Raw genomic sequence first — 26,772 nt, forward strand, 5'->3', positions numbered from 1 at the left:
TCTGTGTAACAAAAATATTTTAGTTGAATCGGAAAAGTAAATGTTATCTAATATATCCAAATAATAACCAAACTGTCGAGATATTATATATCCAAAATTATACGTCTAATTGACTAACTAAAATAACAAAAATTTATTTAAAATACGCCATGCATTTTGATAACAATATAAATAACATAATAATTAAAAATTAAAAACAAAATATTAATAAATTATAATAATATATTTACTTTATAAATATTTATACTTGTGCATGAGCACGGGAAAATCACCTAGTTTATAGTATTTTTGGTGTGCTCAATATATTTTAGCTATTTTAGACATTTACTTTTGACTATTTGTATATATTTTCAAATATTGTAGACAACTTAAAAGTATCTTATATATTTTGGATATTTTTAGTGTACATTAAATCAAAAAATAACTAATATATTTAGGTATATAATCTATTTCGGATACACTCGGATACCCGAAATACTTCGGTTTGGGTCGGGTTCGGATTCGGTTCTTTAGATACCAAAATTTTGAACCTGTTCGAATTTTTAATCAATTTCGGTTCAGGTTTTGTACTACTCTTTCAGATCGGATTCGGTTCAGTTCTTTGGATTCGTTTTTTTTTGCCCAGCCCTAGCTCATTTGTCGGTTATCCTTAATTTGAGACATAGTACATGGTTTTTATAAATATTTTTAATAATTACACAGTTTTGGAAACATGATAATTATAATATTTCATCTACACAACTATTTCATATTATCTTATTTATTATTTTATAAAAAAATATTTTCATGATATAGATAAATCCATGGTTTTAATAAATAATTTTAATAATATTAAGAAAAATATGATAATCATCATCGACACAAAAATTTGATATCATCTTATTAGAATTATATAAAAAAAATTCTCTTATATGTCATGAAAAGATTATGTCTATATTTTTGGTATAAAAAGGTTATATATTTTGGATTTTGTTAATATAACCTTATCGGTAACATATAAAGTTTATTAGTTTTAATTTATTAGTGTTTAGTTAAAAAATTACATTTTCTATAATTGTAAATTTTGTTAATATGTGTCACCACATAAGAACTTATGTTTATGTTTTACTGATACCAAATGAGTACTCGATTAAATGTTGTATGAGAAACATACAAAAACTAAATTTTCAAAGAAAAATAAATATTTTAGAATATTAGAGATCATGTAAACATTTTCAAAATATTGATAGATATATTTATTTATATATATTACATATATATAATTATCCCTCTATATACATAAGAATAATTTAATATAAACTTAGGGTTTAGATTTGAGATGTGACTTTTGGAAGATAAAGTTTATGATTTCAGTAAATATATAAATAAATACTTAATATTTAAAATAAAAAATTTTAAAAATAGTTTCAAAAAGAATTTTAGATTTTAAAAAAAAAATTGAAAACTATAAAAATATTTTTAAACACAATTTTTTTATAAACACAATTTTTTTTTAAAAAAAAAGTTTAAATTTGAAAATGTATATTCAAAAACTATAAAAATATTTTAATTTTCATTATTTATTTAAATAACTATTTATAATTATATATCTATAAAGTAAGGGTAGAAGAGTCTTTTGACCTTTAATGAAAAATATCTCTTTAATACAAATAAGTATGAATAATAATAACAAATCTTATTATATAAAGCTTGGTTTTTCAAAGTTGCTAATTAACATGATCATGACACATGACGACTAAAATATAAGATTGTGACATGTGTTAAAAATATTAACTTTTTGAAAATAAAATATTTGATAATAGTTTTTTTAATTCAAAACAAAATATAATTGAAAATATATAATTATAGTTATCTAAAATAAAGTATTTAATAATAATTTTTTTTTTTTATAAATTCTAATTAAAATAAACTTGGAAAGTTTATTTAAAAGTAATTTTTCCTTTTAAAAATAACTTCACAAACACATTATATTAAATGGTGGCATAAATAAATTGTAAAACTGGTAACTATAAAATATTTAATGGGAACCGAAAATAATTATTTGAAAATAATTTTCCTTTTCATAAATCATAAACCAAATATAACTGTAAACTATTGTTTTATAGTAATTATTCCAAATTTTCGTTATAGATACCTAACATGAAGTATTTGATAGTAATTTCCTTTTTAAAAAAAATCCAAAATGAAGGATAATAAAATATGTATATAATTATTATTTTCTTATTATATAAAGCTTGGTTATTAAAAGTTGACAATTAACATAATCGTGAAACATGGCGACTAAAATATAATATTGTGACATGTGTTAAAAATATTAACTTTTTGTAAATAAAATATTTGATAATATTTTTTTTAATTCAAAACAAAATATAACTGAAAATATATAATTATAGTTATCTAAAATAAAGTATTTAGTACTAATTTTCTTTTTTTATAAATCCTAATTAAAAGAAAATTGGAAAGTTTTTGAAGTAATTTTTCCTTTTAAAAACAACTTCATGAAAACATTATATTTAGGTGTTATTGGTTTATATATTTTGATTGATTTATAAATCCATATAGTATTTATAAATCCAAGTAAAACATGGGTTTTCCCTCAGATTTCAGTCTTTGTATTTTTAACTAAAAAAATCTATTCAAATCTATTATAAAATCAAATATATTAGGAAATCCGTACGATTGAATAACACTTGATTTGATATAGAATTTATGAATCATTAAACCAATAACACATGATTTTAATACATATTTGAAAATTATAGAACCAATAACATTAGATTTAGTTAGGATTTTCAAATCCATTAAAATTCAACAACCAATAATCCCTACTAAGATGGTGGCATAAATAAATTGTAAAAATAGTAACTATAAAAATATTTAAATGTGTCGCACAAAAAAAAATTAAATGTAACCGAAATAATTATTTGAAAGTAATTTTCCTGTTCATAAATCATAAACCAAATAACCATAAACTATTATTTTATAGTAATTATTTTCTCTAAGGATTCTAAAAATCATTCTAGTGATGACACGTGGCTACAAAAAAATGTTGCAATGCTTCTCAAATAATATATAAGGGATTCCAAATTTTCTTATAGATACCTAACATAAAGTATTTGATAGCAATTTCCTTTTTTTTTTAAATCCAAAATGAAATATAATTAAATATATATATATATAATTATTATTTAAAATAAAGTATAAGATAGTTAGTTTTATTTTTGTAACAGTTCCTAAAAAAAGAAAGGTTGAAAATTATAGAAAGTGATTTTCTTTAAAAAAAACATTTTGAGAATTTTTTTTATATTAACATAATGAGAAACAAATTGTAAAAATAGTAATGTGGAAAACTTAGGGCTCGACTGGTTCAAACGCAACAATTGTGGTTGTGGATGCGGGAGATTTTTTATGCGGGTGGTTGCAGTTTCAAGCGTTATTAAGTGTTTTGTATGACTCGCATAACGTTTAAAAATTGTTGTGTTTGCAGGATATTTGTGACTGATTGATTATAAGATATTGCAGCGGTTTAATAATAAATTATCAATATTTACATATTATAAAATTATAAAATTATAAAACATAAAAACATATTATTGTAATAAAAATTAATAATTATTAATATTATATGATTAATAATAATTTAATTTTTATTTATTTAATTTTTTAAATTATTTGGAAGTTATAATTTTAATAAATTTTATTTGAACATTTATATTAAAACTTTTAAAAGAAGATTTTGTTTCGTTTTATATATGTGTATATCTTTATATATGTATGTATATTAATTGTTAAAGTTTTTATAAAACAAATTATGATACAGTTTGTGAATTTAAATTAATATATAAAACATGTATATAATTTTATATATAATATTTTCATTTTTAATTTTTAATTTAAATTTTTAAAATACTTTTGAAAATAATTTTATATTTATTTATCCATCTGCAACCGCCCGCAACCAAACGCTAGCTGAAACTAACTTTTGATTTTAAGAGGTTCAGATTGGTTTGAAGCGATTTTTATGATTTTTTCGAAACACTGTCAACCGCTACCAACCGAAAAAATTGCGTTTGCAGGTGGTAGCGGGTAAACCAGTCAGACCACTATTAGTTAGGACTGAAAATAATTATTTGATAGTAATTTCACTTTTCTAAAACCTAAACAGAAGATTATTATAAAGATTAGTTTATAATTATTATTTTAAAGTTTCTAATTAACATTATTGTGATACTTGACAATAAAAAATTAAGATATTGACATGTGTTAAGTTTTTATAAATATATATTAATTATTTAAAATAAATTGTTCGATAATAGTTTTCTTTTAAAAAAATCTATAATAAAAAAAATTAAAATGAGTTAGTTGATAATAATTTGACCTTTATATGAATTTGATGAATAAAATGATATCAGAAATAGAAACAAAAATGAATTATTAAAACAGTAATTTTAAAAGTTATTTAATTATAATTGGAAATTGTTATTGATAGTATTTTTCCTTTTCTAAATTTTTGAATAAAAGATAATTCTAAAAGTTTATAGATGAAATTAGTTGCTAGGAGCCTTTCTTTTCAGAAAATCCTAAACAAAAGAAAATTTTAATTTTCAAGAGTATTTGATTGAATTTGTTTTTCAAATCGTAAACAAAATTGATTTTTAAAACAAGGTTATCAAATATTTTCTTATAAATAACAAAATTTCATGTTTAATAATAAATATTTGTGTTTAAAAGATCACAATAATCATATTTGTATATATGATTATGTTCTCTCTTATTTTTCACCGTACATAATAGGAGATACAAAAAAACTATTATAATTTTTTTTTCATACAACTCTAAATTTCTTTACTATTATATTTTTGACATTTTATGATGATGTTACAACTGCCATAAAATATTATGATGCCGTTGTGAATGAGCTCATGTCACCATATTATGTCTATGTGTTTATATGCATAGACAATATATAATTAGCTACAATGTCATTTTAAAAGAATTGAAAAATATTGTCAAATTTGTACATTTAAATGTTGGTGAAAATTAATTATTTCAAATAAAAATCAAAGAATTAGATTTTTAATTTTAAAATTTGCAGTTTCAAAGATTCATAAACACATAAAGGTAAATATACTACATATTATAGATTTTATATTTTACTAAACTTAATATTTCAATTTCAATTTATTTATATTTAATCAATTTTGTGGACAAGAATTGTAAAAACAAACGCAAAGAATGATGATAACAAATTTAAAGTAAAACATGTGAGAATCTTCAGAAAATCACATTTTTATGCTCAGTTTATATTTTAATTCTGTTGTTGTGTAACATTGCCTATTGTGAACTGTGTTGCTTTTAATTTGATTTAAACCCTAAAAACAATATGGAGGATTTACAACAATTTTTTTCTATATGTTTTAATTAAACATACCATTAATATTATTTTTAGTTTAAATAAAATTGAACTATCTATAAATTATATAAAAAGATAGTTAAGTCCTTAAATACTATATCATTTCAAAATTAAATATCGAAGAACCCGTGCAAGGCACGAATCCAAATCTAGTATGAGCTAAAAGTGAAATTTCCCTAAAGGAAAAGTAAAAAGAATTATGAAAGCAACCGACTTTTATGGCCTATTTAAGACCTAAGACAACCTAAGGCCTGAGCAAAAATACCAGAACTGAATAACCGAACCGGAACCGAAAATACCCGAAACCAGAACCGGACCGAGACCCTTAAATATCCGAACGGTTCCTATATTTCTATATTCGAAATAACCAAACCGAACTGGAATCGAACCGAAAACTGACAGGTACCCGAATATATAAGAATATAAATTATATATACATATAACATAGCTAAATATATATTTATAATTTAAAAATCTATTAAAAGTACCAAAACATATTTGAAAATAACTAAATTATTATAAAGTATCAGAACTACCCAAAAGTATCTAAAACTATCTGGATAATATTATCTGAAATATCCAAAGTAATCTGAAATATCCTAAATTGTTATCTAAATCATTCTAATTTTTTGATATTTTACCCTAAATAACCGATATTTTACCCGAACTATCCGAACTGGAATCAGAACCAAATGGTAACCAATTTTTTTTCAGGTTTTTCCAGTTCCTAGTTTTACTATCTGAACCGAACCGAACCCAAAACTATCCGAACCGAACCGAACCGAAAATATGTTAAGTAGTAATGGATCTTCTAACCTCCTACCCGAACTACCTGATATTCGAAATATCCGAACCGAACCGAACCGAACCGAAACCCGAAATGTCCAAGACTAAACCTAACATTGAAGAAAATTATTGAACCATCAATGAGAGATCACTTTAGCCATATCTAATCCCCAAAGCCAAGTAGGTTGCCTAGCATTCTATGAAATACATATATCATTCTAGGCTATGGGGGTGATTGGTTGCGGCTGTAGATGCTCTAGACAATCAAAATTTAATCTAAAATCATATTTGTCAACCAATCGAGCTTTCATTTCCTTAAAAATTTCACTGCAAAAAAATCTCTACAAAACTAAAATATGGTTGTAGAGAGCTTTATTTTCAGAGCAAAAAATAGTGATTTACAAAGCTACAACAAATAAATCTAGAGCTTAAATTCTACTGCAAAAAATTTAAAGCTAAAGTTCATTCCAATCACCCCCTACAAATCTTAGTTATTAAGTATGGTATATCACAAGATCATTAATGTTTACTCTCCGATTCAAAATAATGTATATTTTAAAGTTTTTATATTTAAAAATAAATAAATTTTAATTATAAATACTTTTTTGTGATCAACTATTTTCCAGATTTTTATCTAATCAAAATTAAATAAACAAAATTAATTTATTTCATACATACAATTTACCATTATTATTTAATAAAAATGCATTAATGATATTTTTCAAACAATTTTTTTTCTAAAATGTGGATATTTTGAAACAGAGAGTTATAAATGTGTCGGTTATAAAACATGGCATAAAAACTCAAAGAAAGCTGCAATCGATCAAATCCTTATAAGCAACGCTCTTGGAAAGCTTTGGATGGGTTATCACCATCGATCTGAGAATGGTGAGGGAAATCGAACGGCATTTCATCAGGAGAGAGCCAAGCTTCTCTGAAGACTCTTGAAATTTCTTCATAAACTACTCCATTGCCTTCAGGCGTGAGATGGAGTCCATCACTGCTTACATCCAAGAAACAAGGAGCAAGAAGAGCCATTTATAAACAAAAATGACAATGATCGAGGAGATGAGTGTTTCTACGAATCAATAAATGGATGCGGACCTACCTTAGGTATTTTCTCTGCCAATCATTGGTTTCCTGCATTTTGGACCAAAGGTTGACAGATCGCAGACCGAGTTCCTCGGCTAACGCAACACAATGTTGTGCGTAGATTCCTGTGGTTTCGTTTGTTCTCTCAGGCTCCTTCATAGCTTTATCACCATAGATTGATCTGAAGTAACAACACACAGTCAGTAACTATAAATGTTTTGAAGAACCAAAAATAGGAATGAAGTAAAAGCCTAACTTACTCTGCATAGCTCTGGCGTCCAGATTCATCAATTGGTGGTGGAGTGACGAGCACAATTAGCATGGTAGGTGAACATTTCTGCAAACAGAGTGTCATTAGAGAGTAATAACAAATTGAAATGCAGTTTAAGAGCGTTAGATAGTAGAGCACCTTGAGATGCTGAACCATTGTTCTGATGTTGTCCTTGTACTCTTCCACTGGCACATGTTGCCTATCACTGGTCCTTCCTTTGAGAGCTGCATCGTTTGCACCAAAGAATATGGTCGTAGCAACAGGTGGAGTTAAAGATCCCTAATCAAAGAGACAGAGAGAGAGAGAGAGAGAGAGAGAGAGAGAGAGAGAGAGAGAGAGACACTGAGATTCAAGCACCAAACTCCATCAGCAGACACATACATTGGTTATGACAAGAGTTTTGTCAGATCTCTTAAACATAAATTTGTCCTTTTTCAAACAAGAATCACTTCTTTAATTTTCATAAACGATTATTGTGTGTTGATCAGATCTCAATTGGCAATTTTGAAGAAATAAAAATATCAAAAATGGATTCGAGAGAGAGATCTGACGAGAGGGAAAATGTGATGAAGCAAGAAGAGAGCCCATCTGGTGTTGTAGCCTCCATAGCCACGCACAACGACATCAGCTTTGCGAGAGTACGCGTCTGCGAGAGCAGATCCCCATCCGCCGGATCTGAACGACTGCGCCGTTATTGAATCGCCGAACAGAACTATCTGCGGCCTCATCATCACCAAACTGCTTCTCCTTTTCTTCGCGTCAAATTTGAACTAACCCCTATAAACCGGGTTGGATTTAATTTCTTAAAGAAAAATAAGCTAACCGGGTTTTAATTGGTATGATGATACTGGTTATTTAACAACAAAAATAGTATATGAAGACGATGATTAGTAGAAGTGCTAAGCCAGAGTAATCAACTCAACCCGCATTAAAACCCGTATTTTTTGAAACATTTTTTGAAAGCTTAACGTAGCTTCGCCCCTGCTTCCAAGGATGGTTGTGAGCTGTGTAAGACCCCATCATCCCATTCTCACCAAATTGTGAAAACCCGAGAAAAGCACATGCATAATATCAAATTATATCAAAATAGTCAACAAAAATATATCCTTCAAAATCCAGTTGTAATTAAGTGTACAATAATCTTTTGATATTTTAGAAAATGGTAAACATAATTTTGGTGTTTTGTTGATATTGAGTATAGTATATACAAGAAAAAGTTTCAAAAATTTGGACCATGAAAATATGTGAATCCTTTTTACTAGCTAAATAGTTAGAAATTTTAACAAAATGAATTGGACCCTATGCAAATGTGCCACCTTCACATATACATGCACAAACACATATAAAGAATGGACCTTAAGAAAGAGAGATGGAGAATAACTTATCTATTTCATCATTTATATATGTGATCTATACATTTCATGTGGGTATGTTGTTTGCATTCTTCAGACTTCACCCCCTGATGGTTTTGCTTCATTTTGAATACACTAGAACATAAATTTGAATACCAAAAAGAGAAAAAGAAATATACATTTTTTGCTGTGTTCATTAGATATTGGATGCTTTACTTTGAATAAATAGATTATTTAAATTTACATATTTTTTAATTATAAAAATGTTGATATTAGCACATCACATGTTGATAATTTTTTGACATTTAAACAAATATATACTATGAAAACTACATTAAAAAAAAGTGAGGGGAATATCATATTAGTATAATAGTTTTATAATTTTGGTGAACAAGTTTCATGCAGTTATTACCATTCGACATAAATCAGTCCGTCATTGTAGATAAGTATGGGCTGAAAATGATTGAACCGGGTTAACCGTACAAATCCTGATCAACCCGGATTAAAGCAAATTAAAATCTAATTTTAAAACGTCAAAGGCAGTTTTTTTTTCTGTTGCAATCGCAGTTTCCAAGTCGGCGTTTTCCACGGTATAAAACAGAAACGAAAGCGCCAAAAAGAAAAGAAACGTTGATTATTATCTCTCAAGTCTCTGATTCATCTTCGTCTTCCTCTGAGAAGCTCGCACTTACCTTCCTTCTTCCATCGCTCTTCCTCGGTAAGTAGACTCAGAGTCTCTTGTCTCTTGTACGCTACGCCTCTGAGATTCTCTCAGTACTCATACGGTTCTCTGTATCTTTTAGCTTAGCTCTTTTTGTCTCTTTCGTGCACGTTCGCTAAAGGCCTAAAGCCGATCACTTTCTTGCTGGGTTTATGATTCTCCTTTGGAAAGATTGAGTCTTTTCACATTCTTGTTTTGTGATTGGGATGTATAATGCCATTGTTCTTGTTGATTTACTCTGAGACTTGTTTGCGCATGACTGCTTCTTATCTCATCCTTGAGTCCCTCTTTCTTTTTCAGCATAATGGAGATGCAAAGGAACGACCCAGTGGATAGAATCCCTCTGTTCGTAAGTGCTTTGAATGGCGCCATACTGGTCGCATCTTTCATGGCCAACCCAGCAGACATGCCAGTTAACCTACGCCTCTCGATGTGGCTTTTGAGCTTGTCCATGCTGAGCGCTGCGTTGTCTTCTTTCCTTGCTAGTGGTCTCAGAGGAAGAGCTTGGAGAAGATGCGTGGGTGATGCGTCGTCGTCTGCTGCAGTGTTCTTTTGTGGTGGCATCATACCTCTGCTGTTCATTGCAGTCTTACCAGAGCGATTTGATAGGATACAGTTTCTACTGGGGGTTACATTTGTCATGGTCGGAGCCATCCTAGTTGTTTATCTCGTGATGAGGGATAGGAAGATGATCCCACTGATCCCACAAGGTGCTGAGCAACGCCCTTTCCCTTGGCTTGTATTCTCCGTTGGCATGGTAGGATCTGTTTTGGTGGTCCTATTCGCTGCTAAGATCAACGGCTTAAGGTCGGAGCTTTTCAAAGACACATACGGCTGCGGTAGGTACAATCCTACATACAAGCTCTTCTGATACACACTACATAACGAGTAGTAAGATGGATCTTTGGCTTTGGGGTATGGTGGTGATATTCTTCATTTTTCACATGGACATATTATACTCGCTTCCTCATTTGATTTTCTTCATGTACATATGAGCTTGGTTCCTTTGGAAACTTTAAATACATCATCTCACCTTGTTGTTTGCTCTTACACAATGTTGTGGGTTTTGATTAGTTTGTAAATAAATCTTTCATTTGATCTTTGACTTATCTGTTACGCAAGTAGACTGATTGATAATCTACAAAGAGTTTGTTTTTACAGCAGAACACAAAATAAACTAGTAGGCAAACAGTAATACAACAAACGTGTTGTTTTAAAAAGGTCACCTGTCCAAACTCTATTAACTAGCTAGCTCACAACTCCTTTTGATTTCTCTTCCTTCCTTTTGACCATCACCAACAACTGCGTCCAAATGTGAATGGTTGTCAACCCTGCCTGAGGCTGTCTCCCCTACAAATTCAATCACAAGAAGAACCTGATTCTCTTCAACGAGTTTCAGCAATTCATCATCTCTGTACGCGCATAAATAAATAAATACTTCCTATCTTCCTTACTACCCCTTTCACAACCTGTCAAACATATAACTTTTAAACGACGGGCTTCTTCTTCTGTTTGTCATTTTTCTTCTCAGGCAGCATGAGCTGTAAGAGTGTCCTTTTCCGTCTGTCTGTTACTTGTTGATTGATTGACCTAAGAGAAGAGAAGGACCACAACCTGCTTGGTAATTTCGTTATCTACTGCTTGTTGCCCATTCCTGCAGAAGAAAAACAGAATTAAACAGAAGAATATGATTATGATGATTATCTCACTGTCGATATAGTAAGTAGTATTTGATCAGTGAATAACATTCGCAAATCCAGCTCTCAATACCTCTAAGGTAAACGGATGCAGAAGAAGAAGACGACGACTTTGCCACTATGATCATATAGCCAACAACTCACAGGCAGCTTTAACTTTCCTTCTTGAGGAGCAACAAAACCAACCAACCAACCAATGAAATGAAAGGCGGGAGATCACAGTCACCAACACATTTCATGTAGTTTGATTCTTCTTATACTCAGTACACATCTCAGTCAGACAACCTGCACCTTTTTTTTTTCCTTCTACATATGGTTTGTAATTACTATATTGCATGCTTGAGTATCTTTTTTTTTTTTAATATATCTTTAGTTACTACTTGAATTTATGCATGCTCAGAGAGGGTTGAATCCTCCTGGTTTCTAAAACTTATAACAATGGAAGAATTTATGTATAGGGCTTCATTCCATTATCTAACAATTTAAGACTTCAAAATTTTTTTTTTTTCTGTTTCCTCCAGACCAAACTAATATCTTTTCTCACACGTTTAACTTCAAAGGGAAGTAAACAGGTTATAATACTCGATCCTTCGTCTGGTGTTTCATACATCAACTCTATCTCATGCTGATTTGATGTCGAAGACATAGGATTTTGTTTATTCATTTGCTCTCATCTTCTATGCCTGTTGGCACTATATAGATTACAAACCAAATCATTTGTAAATGGCCATCCATTCTTTAATTAAATAATATAAAATTTAGTCAAAAAATGATTAACAAAACGTCATGTGCGGCTCTCGATATACTAGATCTTGACCCGTGCTTCCGCACGGGTATTTGTTTTTAATTTTTATATACGTTTAAAAATTAAATACATACATTATTATATTAATTAAATTAGAAGATGCTAATTAATTTAATATAACCGAGTTTATTTTATTATTCTGAAAATTTTAAACGATTTTGATTAATTTAATTTTTAATAAATCAATAAATTAATCTGATCATTTAATCTATTTTATAGTTTTTTATGGATTGTAAAATTGATTTTTTAATTTTTTAAATAAATGAATGATTGCATATCTTCTAAATTTATTAGGTAGCTAAATATTAGGCAATTTCATAATAATTTTGATGGAAATTGCTATTTTTAAGGTCAGTGGCATTGGATGGTAATTATTGAGAAAAAATTAGGGTTAAGATTTATTTGTACTTCAGTTTTAATAGTTTAGATAAGAATTCAATTTTGCAATTTGAAAACCAATATCCTTTTTAACTTTTAAGCAAACGACTTGTTGTATGCTAAATCACAGGCCAGTGATAATGTTTTTTTTTTCTTCTTAAACTTACATTTAGTTATTATCAACATATTTTCACAAGTATAATAATTTCAGTTATTTATAGAGATATAATTGAATGTATAGTTTTGTTATTATCCCGTGTGCGAAGCATAGCTAATAACTTAACAGAATAGTAGAATATCATTAATTAATTGGTCCGCGCGCGATGATCTATATCCTTTAATTAAAGTTATTTTCTTCTTGGTCGGCAATACACGAGTTATGTTATTTCGGAGGTAGGGTGCAGATATTATAAGATACTATATGATCGTAATTTAAATCAGGAAAAGATCAATCCAAAACAGTATTAGTAGTAATCCGCGCGGAAATAATTTATTATATTATATATTGTATGTTGTACTAAAAGATTCGTTGTATAGCTTTTCCTAAAAATGTGCATTCGTATATCCGTTCTGATTTAGTTGATTTATTCAGATTTCAGATTTTTAGAATTAGAAATTTCAATCGTATTTGGATATTTACAAATTTTGGTTTCGGTTTGGTTTGAATCATTGCGGGTTCGGGTTCGAGTTCGGGTATCCATCTTAATTATTTATTTTTAACAAAATTCCAAACATACTTAAATCCTCAAAATCCAAAAAATAAAATAATATAAAACATAAAAATTGAATAATATAAGACTAAATTTTTAAATTTACATAAAAATTAGTTCAATTTAAATATTTGGATGGACAACAAATAGACATTTTCAGTATTTTGAACATTTTTCTGTTATTTCCAGATATTTACTTGTGACTATACTGATAATTTTTAGATATTTTCGTATTTTTGAATATTTAATAGATATAAAATTTAAAATAATTAACATATTTAAGAATATTGTGGTGATTTAGATATTTTTGGTATCCAATATATTTTAGTTTGGATTAGATTCGGATCTGGTTATTTGGATATTATTACTTTAGATCCATCTGAGTATTTAATCAGTTTTAGTTTTTGTTTAGTATTATTTGCAAATGTACTTCGGTTTGGTTCTTCAGATCCAGATATTTTACCCAAACTTACTTTAACAATATAAAATAAATTTAATACAAACATTCTAGGCTTATTTAACATACATAATTATTGGACCATACCTTAAGAATACCAATAAAAATGATTGGGTGCCGCGTCAATATTGATGGGCATGTTGCAAAACTGACGTAGATTATAACCAATAATATGTATTTTCTTATAATTGTTTTTGTAAATATAGTAAAAACACGATACAATCGAGTGAAGGGTGTTAGAGTTGCGTGGAAAATAATTTGATTTTTTTGAGTGGGCACCTGAATTCTCTTTTTTCAATCGATTTCATGAACTTTTTTCTTTTAAAGCTTTTGTGATTTCTGATTTTTTCTAACAATCTGATTATGTTTCTAATTCATGATATGATATGAAAACTCCATAAATAAAAGCAATACTTGGCTGAACTAAAGATCCGACTTTGTGTATGGTGTTTTTACCTCAATTTTTTTTAATTCATAAGCAATCACAATTATTTATTGTCTTAGTACATAGAAACCTCAATCATGGCTAAGTTCGGCAAGATACAAAATTTTCAATTTCTAAAAACATTCTCATTCCAACATTTTAGTTGCGGATCTTAATGATTTTGTAATTTATTTCTTTCAAAATGATATTATTCATTAGTTGTACATAGAAAATTTCATTTCACTAATACAAAGGTTAAAAATGGAGAAACTAAACATGAACTGATTAAAAAAAATTAGTATGAATACATTAAATTGTCTGCGGTGGAGTTAAAAAATTGTGTATGAATGCATTAATTGTTAAATGATTGTGAAGCTGACACGTCAGTATACTCAAATTGAAATCGATGTGAGGTTGCCATGTGTCCAATGTAATGTGAAAATATTAAATGATAATGCTTCTCTTTTAATAGATAGAGGATTAAGAGAAATTCAAAGACATCCAAATCTTAATTTTTTTTATATATACATCTATAACTTTCTGAATCTTTTAAGTCTAAGTATCTTAATTAGATTTTTCTTTTTAATATCTTCTTTCTTCAAATAGTTACTTGACTTTGAGAAGCCCTAAATAGCTAGAATTTTTATTGGTTGTGAATATGGCGTTGACGGTGAGCGCGGATGAACTGGAGGACTGTTTGTTGGTGATGGCCATTCTATTGTTCATTTTCATTGGCTTACTAACAGATGAACAAATTCTGGTCAAACGTCGTGAACAAATTCTCGAAGATGTGGAAAATCGATGCTACGGCAAAAAATCTTCGGATAACCTCAAAAGCTGCATATGCGGCTGTGGAGTGGATCGGTGTGCGATTTTTCAAGAGGATCTCAAAGCACTCGAGAAAACACTCGAAAACTCCAACTGCAAGCATATTAGAGCATGTTTATTGCTAAAATCTTTTAAGGATCTCTTAAGTGGGCCACACTGAAAAGAAAATTAAGTGGGTCAGAAAGAACAGAAACAGAAAGAGAGAGAGATAGAAACAAAAGAAGAAAAACAACAGAAGCAACGACCCTTCTAGTGCTTAATTAAGCAACACCCCTTCTCTTCTTTTCCTAAATTATCCTAAGCAACATACTTAAGGTACTACAATAAACATGCTCTTAATGCCATCTTTGCCAGCTTTAAGGGTGGCCCATAGTTTTTTTGTTTTTTGTTTTTGTTCAACTTCTTTCTTTTCACAAATTTTAAATTGCTTAATTTTGACTTCTACCAAGTTGTATTATGTTTTGGTTTTAGCAAGTGTTTCAAGATCTAATAAAACAACTTTCAATAAATGTTAAACTTTAGCTTCCATATGTATATATATATATACCATTATATCTGAATGGTGGACGATTATATATACTTGCTTAGGTTTGCAAGTATAGGTGTGTGATTGTCTCATCATCGTGATTGCTGGAAACATCGTATTGTATACAAAAGAAGCCATTCCATAAAACCTTTCTTGATATGTATCATCCATGGCTGCAATTGGTAAAAGTACCACTATCTGGCCACATTGTCACAAATGTGATCACTTTTGTCATAACAACTAACCGCTTTATATAGCAAAATTTATCCCTGTCCCCGTTACGTAAGTGCTTGATTAATTATGGGATGAAGATCCTGATTTGATTAACAAACAGAAAATACAGAAAATAGCATCAGGATAAAATAGCAAACAGAAAAGAAGGCATCACAATACCACACACAAAACGAAAAATATATCTGAAAATTACTAATCAAAGCAACCCCTTCTCTACTTTGATAACGACAAGAAAAAAGGTTAGATACTAGTTTATTAAACCAAGTAGTTTGTTTTAGTGGACGAACCATAGCCACTCATCAAACCATTCCACGACGAACCTAAGCCGCTAATATAGCTGCCACCTACGTATCCACCACCGTCAGATTTTCCTCCGCTACCATTGGAGTTGCCTTGACATTGTTGCCAATCAAGCGATAACAGCTTTGGACTTGGCTTCACATCCATTATTGATGTTACCCTTTGATTATCTTCATGATGATTATAATGATGATGGTCATAATTAGATAGCATAAGTCTTTGGGATGTAGAGATATCCATGAGACCACCACCACCATTTCCGTTGCTTGCCGGACAAAACCCGTGAAACCCATCATTGTTGTTGTTGTTGTTAAGACCTAATCCGTGATTTAGACCCATGTGATGTTGATGATGATCACCGTTACTTCCAGGATCAACCATGACTAGATTGTCATTGTTCACTCCCATGAGATCAAACTTACTGTCCAAAAACTCAATAGGTCTAGGGATCGGTGAAAGCAAACCGCCATACTTGCTCTCCAAGAAACCAACGTTACTATGGCCGAGAGCTGTGGAAGACCCCATCATCCCATTCGCACCAAAATGTGAAAACCCGAGAGAGTCATTTTGGTAGTTCTGATGAGAATGTGCTAAAGCCATAAGGTCACTGGTATTAGTGGTAACAATGTGGGATGGCTTTTTTCCGGAAGACGTGGAGGATGAAGAATTAGATGCAGAGGGTTTCTTGTTTTTCCGGCAGCCACCACCGACCGGAATATTCCTTAGAGTGCCGCCTTTGGTCCAGTAACGGCGACAAGTCTTGCAGAAGTAACGAGGCTGAGAGAGACTATAGTTATTGTAGTAACAGAACTTAGTATGTGTTGACTCGCAACGAGGGCACTTCTGAGGATGGTCGTGAGGTGGACGCAGCCTCCTTCCACCGTCCATCAGAGCAGCCGCGGCTACAGCCATGGCCGAGGCTTGTGGTCTAGTGCTGCAAGCAGCTAGTATGTCGGCTGGTGATGGAGAAGTCGATGTAGAGTCTAACATGCTTCCTCCTGATGACTCAGCTTCCTAATATTAAGATTCACATAACCATATCAAAATGTGTTAACAGTATAAGATCAATATAATTGTTTTCCTTTAAAGTTTCGCACGCCAAATTAGAACGATGGTTCGAGATGAGTGAGGTCTAAAAACTGTTTCATACCATTTTTTTGCACATGAGACATTTGCATGTGTTTGCATGAGACAAAAACAAAATCATAAGAAACAAAAATCACATCTGCTTTTCAGCTGTGTAAACAAAAATGTCAAACGTAAATGTTTTTAACCTTTACAAATTACAATTAACAAAACAATTCTGTTAAAAGTTTGAATTTTATGTTCTTTGAAAGAAATATACTAAGTTTAAACGTAAATGCAAACGCAAATACATATAATCTAGGCCTAACTGGAGATACCTGGAGCCAGTCAGAATCCATGCAAACTTGAAGAGAAGTGAGACCCATATTGTGTTTTGTTTTGTTTTGTTTAGTTGGGGAGAGTCAGAATTTTAAGACAAGTTCATACATGAACAAAATCTAGAGAGAGAGAAGAAAGAGAGGAGATTAGGCAATGAAGAGTTTGGGGGTTGGGGTGTGAATAAGAAGGAAGCAAGAAGAGGACCCTTCGCCTCGGGATTGCTGTCTCCACTCAAAACCACTTCTACTGTACTTAGTTAAGTTCACACTTACAAATTGGTTTTTACTTTTTATTTTTAGTTTAACACTACTATTTCCAATAAGAAAATATCATTTCAACTTAACAAATAATTTCATAAACCTTGTTCATTTTATCTATATGAACTTTAATCATTCATTTTGCTCTCCCATAACTCAGGTGTCTTATCTAAAGTTCTAAACCCACGTACTAATGTACGTAAAATTGTAATTCAATAGTTTTATTAAATTGTTTTCATGTTTTTGTTTTTTTGTTTTTCTTCTTTGTGACTATTTGTAACTCTTACTTTTCTATGGGCAATAAAGCTTAACCGCGGAGCTTTCTTTGAATGTTCTATCTGGAATGAATGTAAGATATGCCGATATGGTGGGTAATTCTAAGTCTCATGACTCATCTATATTCCCTAATTTCTTACATTTTTAAAAATTGTTCAGAAAATTACTCAATCAATATGTTTTGCTTCCAGTTTAAACTCTAAAAGAAAATTTGATTTTTGAAAAGTTAATACGCGTTGCTTTGGTGATCATGATAAAAGTGAAAACTTTCATTACGATTTATTTGTAAATTGATCTCTATGTAATTAAATAAGTGTATAGGTGGACTATATACGGAAAAAAGAAAGCGTCGGTGGTTCCAAAATCCTTGGACCCACATTACCTTTTGTGGGTCCACGACAACTTGACCAAACATCTTTATCTATCCGACGGCTATGATTAACCTATCGGGTCTGGATGAATAATATAAGACGTCAGATGAGTTCAGAGATAGCGGCTTGATCGTCACACAACAGAGACAAAAGTGAGAGGAGAATATCTTTTTCGAAGTTTTGTCTATGTTTTTGCGTTTTGAAACTTACGATAAAGAGGAAGAAGAACTTTGGTAGGCCCATATTCATGGGCTCCACTCGCTCGCTCTGCTCAAGCAAAGTATCTATTCTCTTGTCACCTGTCACTTGTTCTACATGTGGCAACCTGTTACAGTTTTTTCATTTTTTGTTAGTTACTTCCCAAATCATTAGAACATTATTCAAAATAAATTACTTTGGATACTTTCTAGATTATTTTTTATCGAATTAAAAGTTAAAGAGCTTGATCGATGAAAAAAGAAGAACACAGAAAAGTTGAGGGATCTAATTATCTATATATGTATGTGAATTAAACTTTTTGATTATTTTGGTTAAACGTTAAAATAAACTTTAAAATAAGTTTTAGATTCTAAATTGTATGGTAGCAGATCTAAAAATTCAAAATATATTTTTGAAAGTAATTTCTATTCAAATTTGACTAAAAGAATAAACTAAAACCGATTAAGTACATGGAGTTAGTTAAGTTATCATCTGGCTTGATATTTTTCATGCTGATCAATTTTCACTCAAAACAAAATGTCATAAAGATATTCACTCGACCGCCAAAATAAAACCAGTCTATATTTAAAATTAATTTTTGTAATCTATTGAATTGTGGACTTGGTTGATAAAAACTGTAGCTTTGAGTTTTTTTTTTTAAGATTTAAGTTGTAGATTTTATGGTTTTAGACTTTTAGCTTTAGATTATATTGTCGTAAAATTATTTTAAATTTTTAAAAACATTAAACATAAATTTGTAAAAAACTAATTTCTATATACATATTTATTTTTAAGATTTTGGATTATACCTTTGGATTTCCTTACTAAAATTTGATTATTTTTATTTTACTTTTATATAGAGAATTGAGACTTCGTAGAACACTCGCACACATTACCAGTCATCCCCTATATTAAATATTCAGAAAACTATATCTAGCAAAATGTTAAAAATAGTTGACGAGCATTCTTGTCGATAAAGTATTTCCCTTAATTCATGGCTACATAGTTACATGAGCGATTGATTATATAATACATTTAAATGACACTATAAGTTGTATTAGTCTTTTATTAAATTTTCATTTTTACGAATCTTGATTTGCTAGTGTCTGTATATCACCAAAAATGAACAATCAAACGGACAAGCTGCCTTTCTCAACGCTCACAACTCAATAGAAAATTAAGAAAACTCATCTAAACATCTCTCTTCTGCTGTTTGTATTGGTCATCTTTGACTCAGCCGTGTCTGTCTTTTTGGCAAACAAAACTAAGAAGAAGACCCCTAAGAAGAAACAATATCAAAAGCTTTTTTTTTTTTTGAGTATATCAAAAGCTTATACTCAGGTTTGATGTTCTTTGTGGGTTGGTTCTTATCTATATTTGGTGGCACCGCGGTGATAGTTAACTAATTGGAGAAAATCAAATTTCTGGTGGGAATTACATTTAGTACAGTGGGAGGATCTTGTTTATATATGTTATACGATACATGCAAATCAAGTTCTAGTATGGTAACAAGGAAGCCCTTGAAAATGATTCCCTTGGGTTGTATTTAGTAGCATCAGTTGTCATGGTCATCTTGGCTAGGAAAATCAATAGGCTAAGGTCACAACTCTTCCAAAATACATATAGTTATGGTGGATAGATTTTATGTTTTTTCCAAATTTTTAATTAGTTAATAATAAAAATTATTAATTTTAAGAAAGTAATTGAGTTTGTTGATCTATTCTTGGTTTAAAAATATTATAAACTTATAAATGAAAAAACAAATTATGCAATATCTGATAAAAAAATTCATGTATCATCTTAATTAATATGTATGAAGATCAAGTCACAACAGATCTCCAACTTTGACACGCGCCTCACGCGCACCTTTCAAAAGGCTATTAAGATTTGGTTCTGTCGTCAAGCTGATTGCCTTGTCTGTCATCTTCCCGCGTCATTCAAGACGTCGGCCCAAAATGTTTTCCACCTTCTTAGTTTTTCCCTTCCTCATGGGGAAGAAAAAACCACCCAGAAACCTTCTTTGAGCAAAAAAAAGAAAACCAGATTAAAAAGATCGATGACAAAAAAATGCCTTCACGAAGGAACAAAGCCAAACCTCCAACTAAACAGTGGCAAGTCTGAGCGACTCTTTCTTCTTTCGAGCCACCAGATAAAACTGTATTTCCTCTAGTAGGTGAAAGCAGTGGATTCTCCCTCGGTGAAAAGAAAACTGATACTGAAAACATGGCTTATCCACCAAATGGCTCTGAGGAAGACATATCATTGGAGCTGGAACATGACACATCGAACATCTACTCTGCTGAGTCTGATGGCTATCACGATGATCATCTAAACTTTACCACAATCATATTAAGGAGAAGCAAGAAGAGAAACCGAGGGTTAAAACCCTCACACAAATAGTTCCTCTTATATAGTGATTTTTTTGCTGGAATGTACGTGGTTCAATGTATATAGTCATCACAGCAGATTTAAAAAATGGTAGAAGTTAAACAAGCCACTTTTCGGGGGTATTATAAAAACCCATATCAAACAACCGAAGGTCCAGAAGTTCATCAATGGTATTCTTTCTGATTGGAATTTTTCAGAAATTTATATCTTCTCTGATCTAGGAAAATTTTGGGTGGTGTGGCACCCTTCAATCATCACCACAGTGATGCATACCACGCTGCAATCAATCACCTCTTAGGTTCAAATTCCTAATCAACCTGGAACCCTTATTATTACTATTGGCTATGCTTGTAATGATGATGATCAGAGGTTGGAGTTGTGGAAGGAGCTTATCAGTCTTAAAGATGACCTTAAAATTGTTAACAGTCCCTGGATTGTTTTGGGAGATTTCAACCAAACTCTCCACCCTGAGCAGCGCTCAAGGCCGATGTCGCTCAACATTGATGCCAAAATGAGATTGTTCAGGGAAACTCTTACTGAAGCAGACTTGGGTGACTTAGCCTACAAGGGTTCGAAGTTCACATGGACAAACAAAATCAAAACGAACCTTATAGCCAAGAATCTTGACAGAGTGCTAGTTAACGATGAATGGCTAAGTTTGTTTCCTGATTCTGTCACTTCCTTTGGTGAATCAGCCTTCTCAGATCATGCGGTATGCAGAATGATCTTGAAACCTTCATTAGTCAGGGAAAAGAGACATTTTCGATTTTACAATTATCTGCTGCACAATGAGAAATTCTTGGAGTTTCTAATGGAACTATGGTATTCTGTCGATGCCACTGGCTATGCGGTGTACATCATCTCCAGAAAGCTCAAAATGATCAAAAATGGGGTCAGAACTCTCAGCAGAGATAATTACTCAAATCTGGAAAAGAGAGCTGAGGAAGCTCACGTCATTCTTCTATCAGCCCAGCATAGCCTCCTCATTGCTCCGTCTGTTATTAACGTCATAGCTGAAAGCTTAGCGCACAAATCATGGTTGGTGCTAGCCAAAGAAGAGGAACGTTTTCTATTCCAGCGATCTCATATAAACTGGACTCAGGGAGGGGACTGCAACTCATCCTATTATAATCGACTGATTGCAACGAGAAAATCTTTCAATCACATCCACTTCCTTATCAACAATCAAGGTATTAGAGTTGAAAGACAGCAAGCAGTTCAGAACATGTGCATCGAATATTTCTCAAATTTGTTGGGTTCTGATCAAGTCGCACTCCTTGACCCGCAAGATCTTACCCTTCTAATGCCATTTAGATGCTTGGAGTCCGAGTTAACTGATCTTACAAAAGATTTCACTAGGCAGGACATCAGAGATGCCTTCTTTGAACTACCTGCAAATAAAACTAGTGGTCCTGATGGTTACCCAGCGGAGTTCTTCACGGGTGCTTGGAATATATTTGGACCTGAAGCCACTGATGCCGTCCTCGAATTCTTCCGATCCGGCAAACTGCTGAAGCAGTAGAGCTCAACTTCATTGATCCTCATTCCAAAGACCCAAAATGCAGACAAGACAAAGGATTTCAGGCATATCTCCTGTGTAAACACTCTATACAAAGTCATATCCAGATTGTTGACAAAGAGGTTGCAGAAGATTTTCTTTCATGTTATCTTGCCTTCATAGTCGGCATTCATAAAAGGGAGTCTCCTAGCGGAGAAAGTTCTCCTTGCTACTGAAATGGTCCACGGTTATAATAGGCAAAATATCTCTACGAGGGGCATGCTCAAAGTATATCTCATGAAAACCTTTGATTCTATATGGTGGGATTTCATTCTGTCAACCCTCCAAGCTATTAATGTTCCTCGCAAATTATAAAATGGATTGAGGAGTGCATTACAACCCCTACCTTCTCTGTTTCGGTTAATGGTATGGCATGAGATTTCTTCAAAAGCACTAAAGGACTTTTGCAAGGAGACCTACTGTCTCCTTTCCTATTTGTATTAGCAATGAAGGTTTTCTCCAGTTTATTACCAGAGCCAGCTTAGTTGCAGGGGTGGACAGGGCGATCGCCCATGGCCCATAGGCAAAAGGAGGCCCACTATATTTTTAGTTTTTGCAATTTGTTAACATTTTAAGTTCTATTCTTTTTTTTTTTAGAAAACATTTTAAATTATATTCGCTGTTTTTTTTAACTTAAGTTATATTTACTGTTGTTGACATAAAACAAACCCGGACCATATTATGATTATTGTTATTTGATCAAGAGTAACCCATTATAATAGAGTTTATAAAATCACAAGTTTAATGCTTGTACCTTTGGATTTTATCGAGTAGTTTTGGAATTTACTATAGAACAAACTAGAACCATATTATTATAGTTATTTGATCAAGAAGAAACCCATTAGAATAGACTCTATAAAATCAAAAGCTTTTGTGAATGTATTTGTTAACAGTTTCTATTATTTTAAGATATTTTTCGTAATTACAGTTCAATTTTTATTTTCTAATCTTTTCAAGTTTGCATTTATATTTTGGACATTCATGTTCTTTTTTTTTGAACGACTTTTTTTTTTTGACCGACGGATATTCATGTTCCTATTCATGAATCATATCTTATTTTTTCTTTTACTTGAACTGTTTTTCAGTCACACAAAAATGTGTTTCACGTAAATTTGTGACAAACTTAAGCGTTAGGGGTCTTTTTTTGTTTCTCCCAGGGCCTACTAAATGTTTAAGTTGGCCCTGGTTATTACACTCGAGGTTTAGCTCAGGATAACCTACCACCCAAGAGCTGAGGAAGTGGGACTTTCACATTTGATTTTCGCTGATGATGTGATGATATATTTTGATGGTGGAAGTGCTTCCCTACACGCAATCACTGAAACTCTGAAGGAATTTGTCGGTTGGTCTAGACCCCATTATAAAAGTACCTATAAGATATTTGGGATTACCTCTAATGCATAGACAGCTTAGGATATCAGGTCTTGGGCTGTAAAAATGCTAAGCTATGTTGGACGACTCCAGTTGATATCTTCGGTCATAAATGGGACAGTAAAATTCTGGATGTCAACTTTTATATTGCCTAAAAGATGTTTAAAAAAGATTGAATCTATGTACTCAAGATTTCTCTGGTCTGGTAGCATAGAAACAAAGGCATCAGCAAAGGTACACTGTACTCAAGTCTATCTACCGAAATCAGAGGGGGGTCTCGGCTTGAGGAAGTTTAGCGAATATAACAAGGTTCTGTGTCTCAGATTCATCTGGCTGTTGTTCTTATAATCCAACTCGCTATAGGTCCAATGGCAAAAGCACCATCACCTCCAAAATAAAAGCTTATGGGCACTGGAAAAGAAAAATACCAACTTTGTGTCTTGGAATTCTACTCTCTCTCTCAGACTGTTGGCAGAGAACTTCATCATGTGTAAAGTCCACAATGGAGAGATTAGTTGGTTTTGGTATGACAGTTGGACACCATTTGCCCAACTCATCAAATTTTTAGGATTGAATGGAGCAAGAGACCTGAGAGTGCCGATCAGCGCATGTCAAAGATGCAAAAACAGCTTCGGGTTGTCTCTTGCCTCAACCCTACTCTGAAAACGCTTTGCAGCTTCATATTCATCTTACTACCATCACCGGCCCGCTGCAACTCAGTGACCAGAATTCATACCATTGGGTTATTGATGGTAATGATAGCAAGGGTTTCTCTTCATCAAGAACTTGGAAGGTCCTTTGACTGGTCCAAATCAATCTTGTTCTCTGGCGCTATCCCATGACAAGCTTTCATCATGTGGCTTGCTAATCTTAACAAGTTGCCAACTAAAGTGAGGATGTCTTCTTGGGGCCTCAACGTTCAAACTGCCTACTGTTTCTGCAACAATCATGGAAAGTCAAGAGACCACTTGCTCCTTTCCTGTTCTTACACGGCATCACTTTGGAGGCCGACCTTCGCTAGTCTTGACCGTCACCACACTCCCTTCATTTCATGGAGCAAGCTCACGTCATGGATCAGAGTTTCTGTTACTTCAGCGCCGTCCACCGTTAAGAAGCTGGCCACTCAATCACTGCTAAACAACACATGGAGACAATGCAACTGAGCCCTCCACCTCAACGGATTCGCCCCACTGGAGACGACGTTCAACCTCATCAACAGGGACATCCACAACGTTATCAATGCGATAAGATATAGGAGAAAGTTCCCTTCTCTTATGAAGGTTTGGATTCAATGTACATGTTCATTGATTTAATCATGCGTGTCAACTTTGTTTTTTATTTTCTTTTTGCCAAGGTTTCACAAAAATATGATTATGTAAAAATAAACGTAAAACTTTCGTTCTAATGATACTTACAGTTTAGCAAAAAAATATGTGTGAAAATATTAAAAAATATTATCTTTAAAAATGGAGGAACAATAATTCATGAGCCCGAAATTAAATGGTTTAAAGGGAAAGCTTCATAACTATATGGGACAACTAGGAAGCTGAAGATTGTAAGGATCTAGGGAGAATACTTCACCCTTGGTTCACGTAGTATTTTTTTACAAAAGAACAAAACTAAAACCTGAAGGAAAGAAAGAAAAGAATAAAGGGGCATCGAAAATGGCGCATATAAGAATATAAACCACACAAGATAAGCTAAGCGTGACGAAGACAGTTTCTTTGACACATGTAAATATATCTAATTTAGCGAGACCCAACTTTTAAAGTTACCAAGGTGTATCCGTCCAGCGTATATTTGTTCCATTACCATCACTCATTATTTGCCCTTACTTACATCATCATATCATCATGCTATTATCAGTCGAACAAGGAAATACTGTGATATGGAACGTTTGGAAGATGGGATACGTACATGCATGTAAATGAGTCGAAACTATTAGAGCGGCTGCAACGGGAGTCCGTCATGAGTCCATAGACGAAGTCCTTAGGATATTTGAATTAAGATATTGTGAAATGGGCTTGTTTTTAGACGGACCTGTACGGATCAATCCGTTAATAAGGGATCCAAGGATTGAGTCCTTCGTGTACACGTGTCATGAGATGGTTGGGCCTTGGATACTTTTGTGTTCCGTTTAGGTGAAAAAAAAATTCATTCGTGTTTGAACCCGAGAAAAAAAAATTCAGAGCTCAAGTGAAGAGGCGATTTCTCTCCGTCGTCGATCGTCGGCTTCCGTTATCTTCAAAGGCAAATCCCGTTTCTCTGCGTTAGATTTAAGCATAGGTTAGCTTCGTTGTTGTTCTCGTGACCCTCTTTGGTTCCTATTTCCGTCGAATCGAATTGGGGATTTCTTCGATTTAGGGTTTCTAAAAGTTTCGATTTTGGAATTTGTTTTGAATTCGTTTATGTTCAATTGGGGATCATTTTGTTTGTAGTTTGGGTTTCAATTCGTTTTGGGTTTCAAAACACCAATTGTTTTCAGGGAAGATTTTGTCATCTATTTGTTTTCTTTGTATTGTTTAGCTTCCATGTATAGATAGGTTACTTGTATTGTTTTGAGCTTATCTTATTTTCTGCTTAGTTCGAAAACTACTTAACTAGATCCCTCATTAGTCTCTGTTGTTGCGTTTTGTTTTTAATATTTTTTTTTCTTATTCGCTAACATAGTTTCTCTTACCATATTTTCTGCAGGTGAACGAACCATGGGCCAAGACTATAGCTACAGTCAGCCTTCTTCTTCGTCAGAGGAGTTAGACATCACCTCTTTAATTGTAGCAGAAGGTGAACTCTACGCCAATGAAGTTGAGAGTAATAACTTCACAATTTCACAGGAGTATCAGTACGCAGCTGCACCTGAGGCCGATGAAGGGATCCCAATGACATGCTATTGCGGTAGTGAGCCTGTAGTTAAAACGTCGTACACTCCAAAAAATCCATACAGGAGGTACTTCT

General features: G+C 32.2%; 3 protein-coding genes across 3 annotated transcripts; 1 reads left to right on the top strand and 2 right to left on the bottom strand.

Moving 5' to 3' along the window:
- Positions 1 to 6,861: 6,861 nt before the first annotated feature.
- On the bottom strand, positions 6,862 to 8,357 carry LOC125610120 (GDSL esterase/lipase At5g62930-like). Its single transcript, XM_048781904.1, has 5 exons — positions 8,114 to 8,357; positions 7,701 to 7,841; positions 7,552 to 7,628; positions 7,308 to 7,472; positions 6,862 to 7,199 (listed from the first exon to the last, which is right to left on the bottom strand). The coding sequence occupies exons 1-5, from the start codon at positions 8,291 to 8,293 to the stop codon at positions 7,031 to 7,033; spliced, it is 732 nt and encodes a 243-aa protein (XP_048637861.1). The 5' UTR covers positions 8,294 to 8,357; the 3' UTR covers positions 6,862 to 7,030.
- A 926-nt stretch (positions 8,358 to 9,283) lies between these two features.
- Positions 9,284 to 10,742, top strand: LOC111198931. Its single transcript, XM_048781905.1, has 2 exons — positions 9,284 to 9,632; positions 9,936 to 10,742. Exon 2 carries the CDS (start codon positions 9,940 to 9,942, stop codon positions 10,504 to 10,506), a length of 567 nt encoding a protein of 188 aa, XP_048637862.1. The 5' UTR covers positions 9,284 to 9,632; positions 9,936 to 9,939; the 3' UTR covers positions 10,507 to 10,742.
- Positions 10,743 to 15,750: 5,008 nt separating this feature from the next.
- Positions 15,751 to 17,834, bottom strand: LOC106424821 (dof zinc finger protein DOF5.6-like). The gene is made up of 2 exons (XM_013865570.3): positions 17,398 to 17,834; positions 15,751 to 17,008 (listed from the first exon to the last, which is right to left on the bottom strand). The coding sequence occupies exons 1-2, from the start codon at positions 17,443 to 17,445 to the stop codon at positions 15,950 to 15,952; spliced, it is 1,107 nt and encodes a 368-aa protein (XP_013721024.2). The 5' UTR covers positions 17,446 to 17,834; the 3' UTR covers positions 15,751 to 15,949.
- Between the last annotated feature and the right edge of the window lie 8,938 nt (positions 17,835 to 26,772).

The sequence above is a fragment of the Brassica napus genome, chromosome A6 (genome assembly GCF_020379485.1).
Source record: "Brassica napus cultivar Da-Ae chromosome A6, Da-Ae, whole genome shotgun sequence".
Classification (NCBI taxonomy): Eukaryota; Viridiplantae; Streptophyta; class Magnoliopsida; order Brassicales; family Brassicaceae; genus Brassica; species Brassica napus.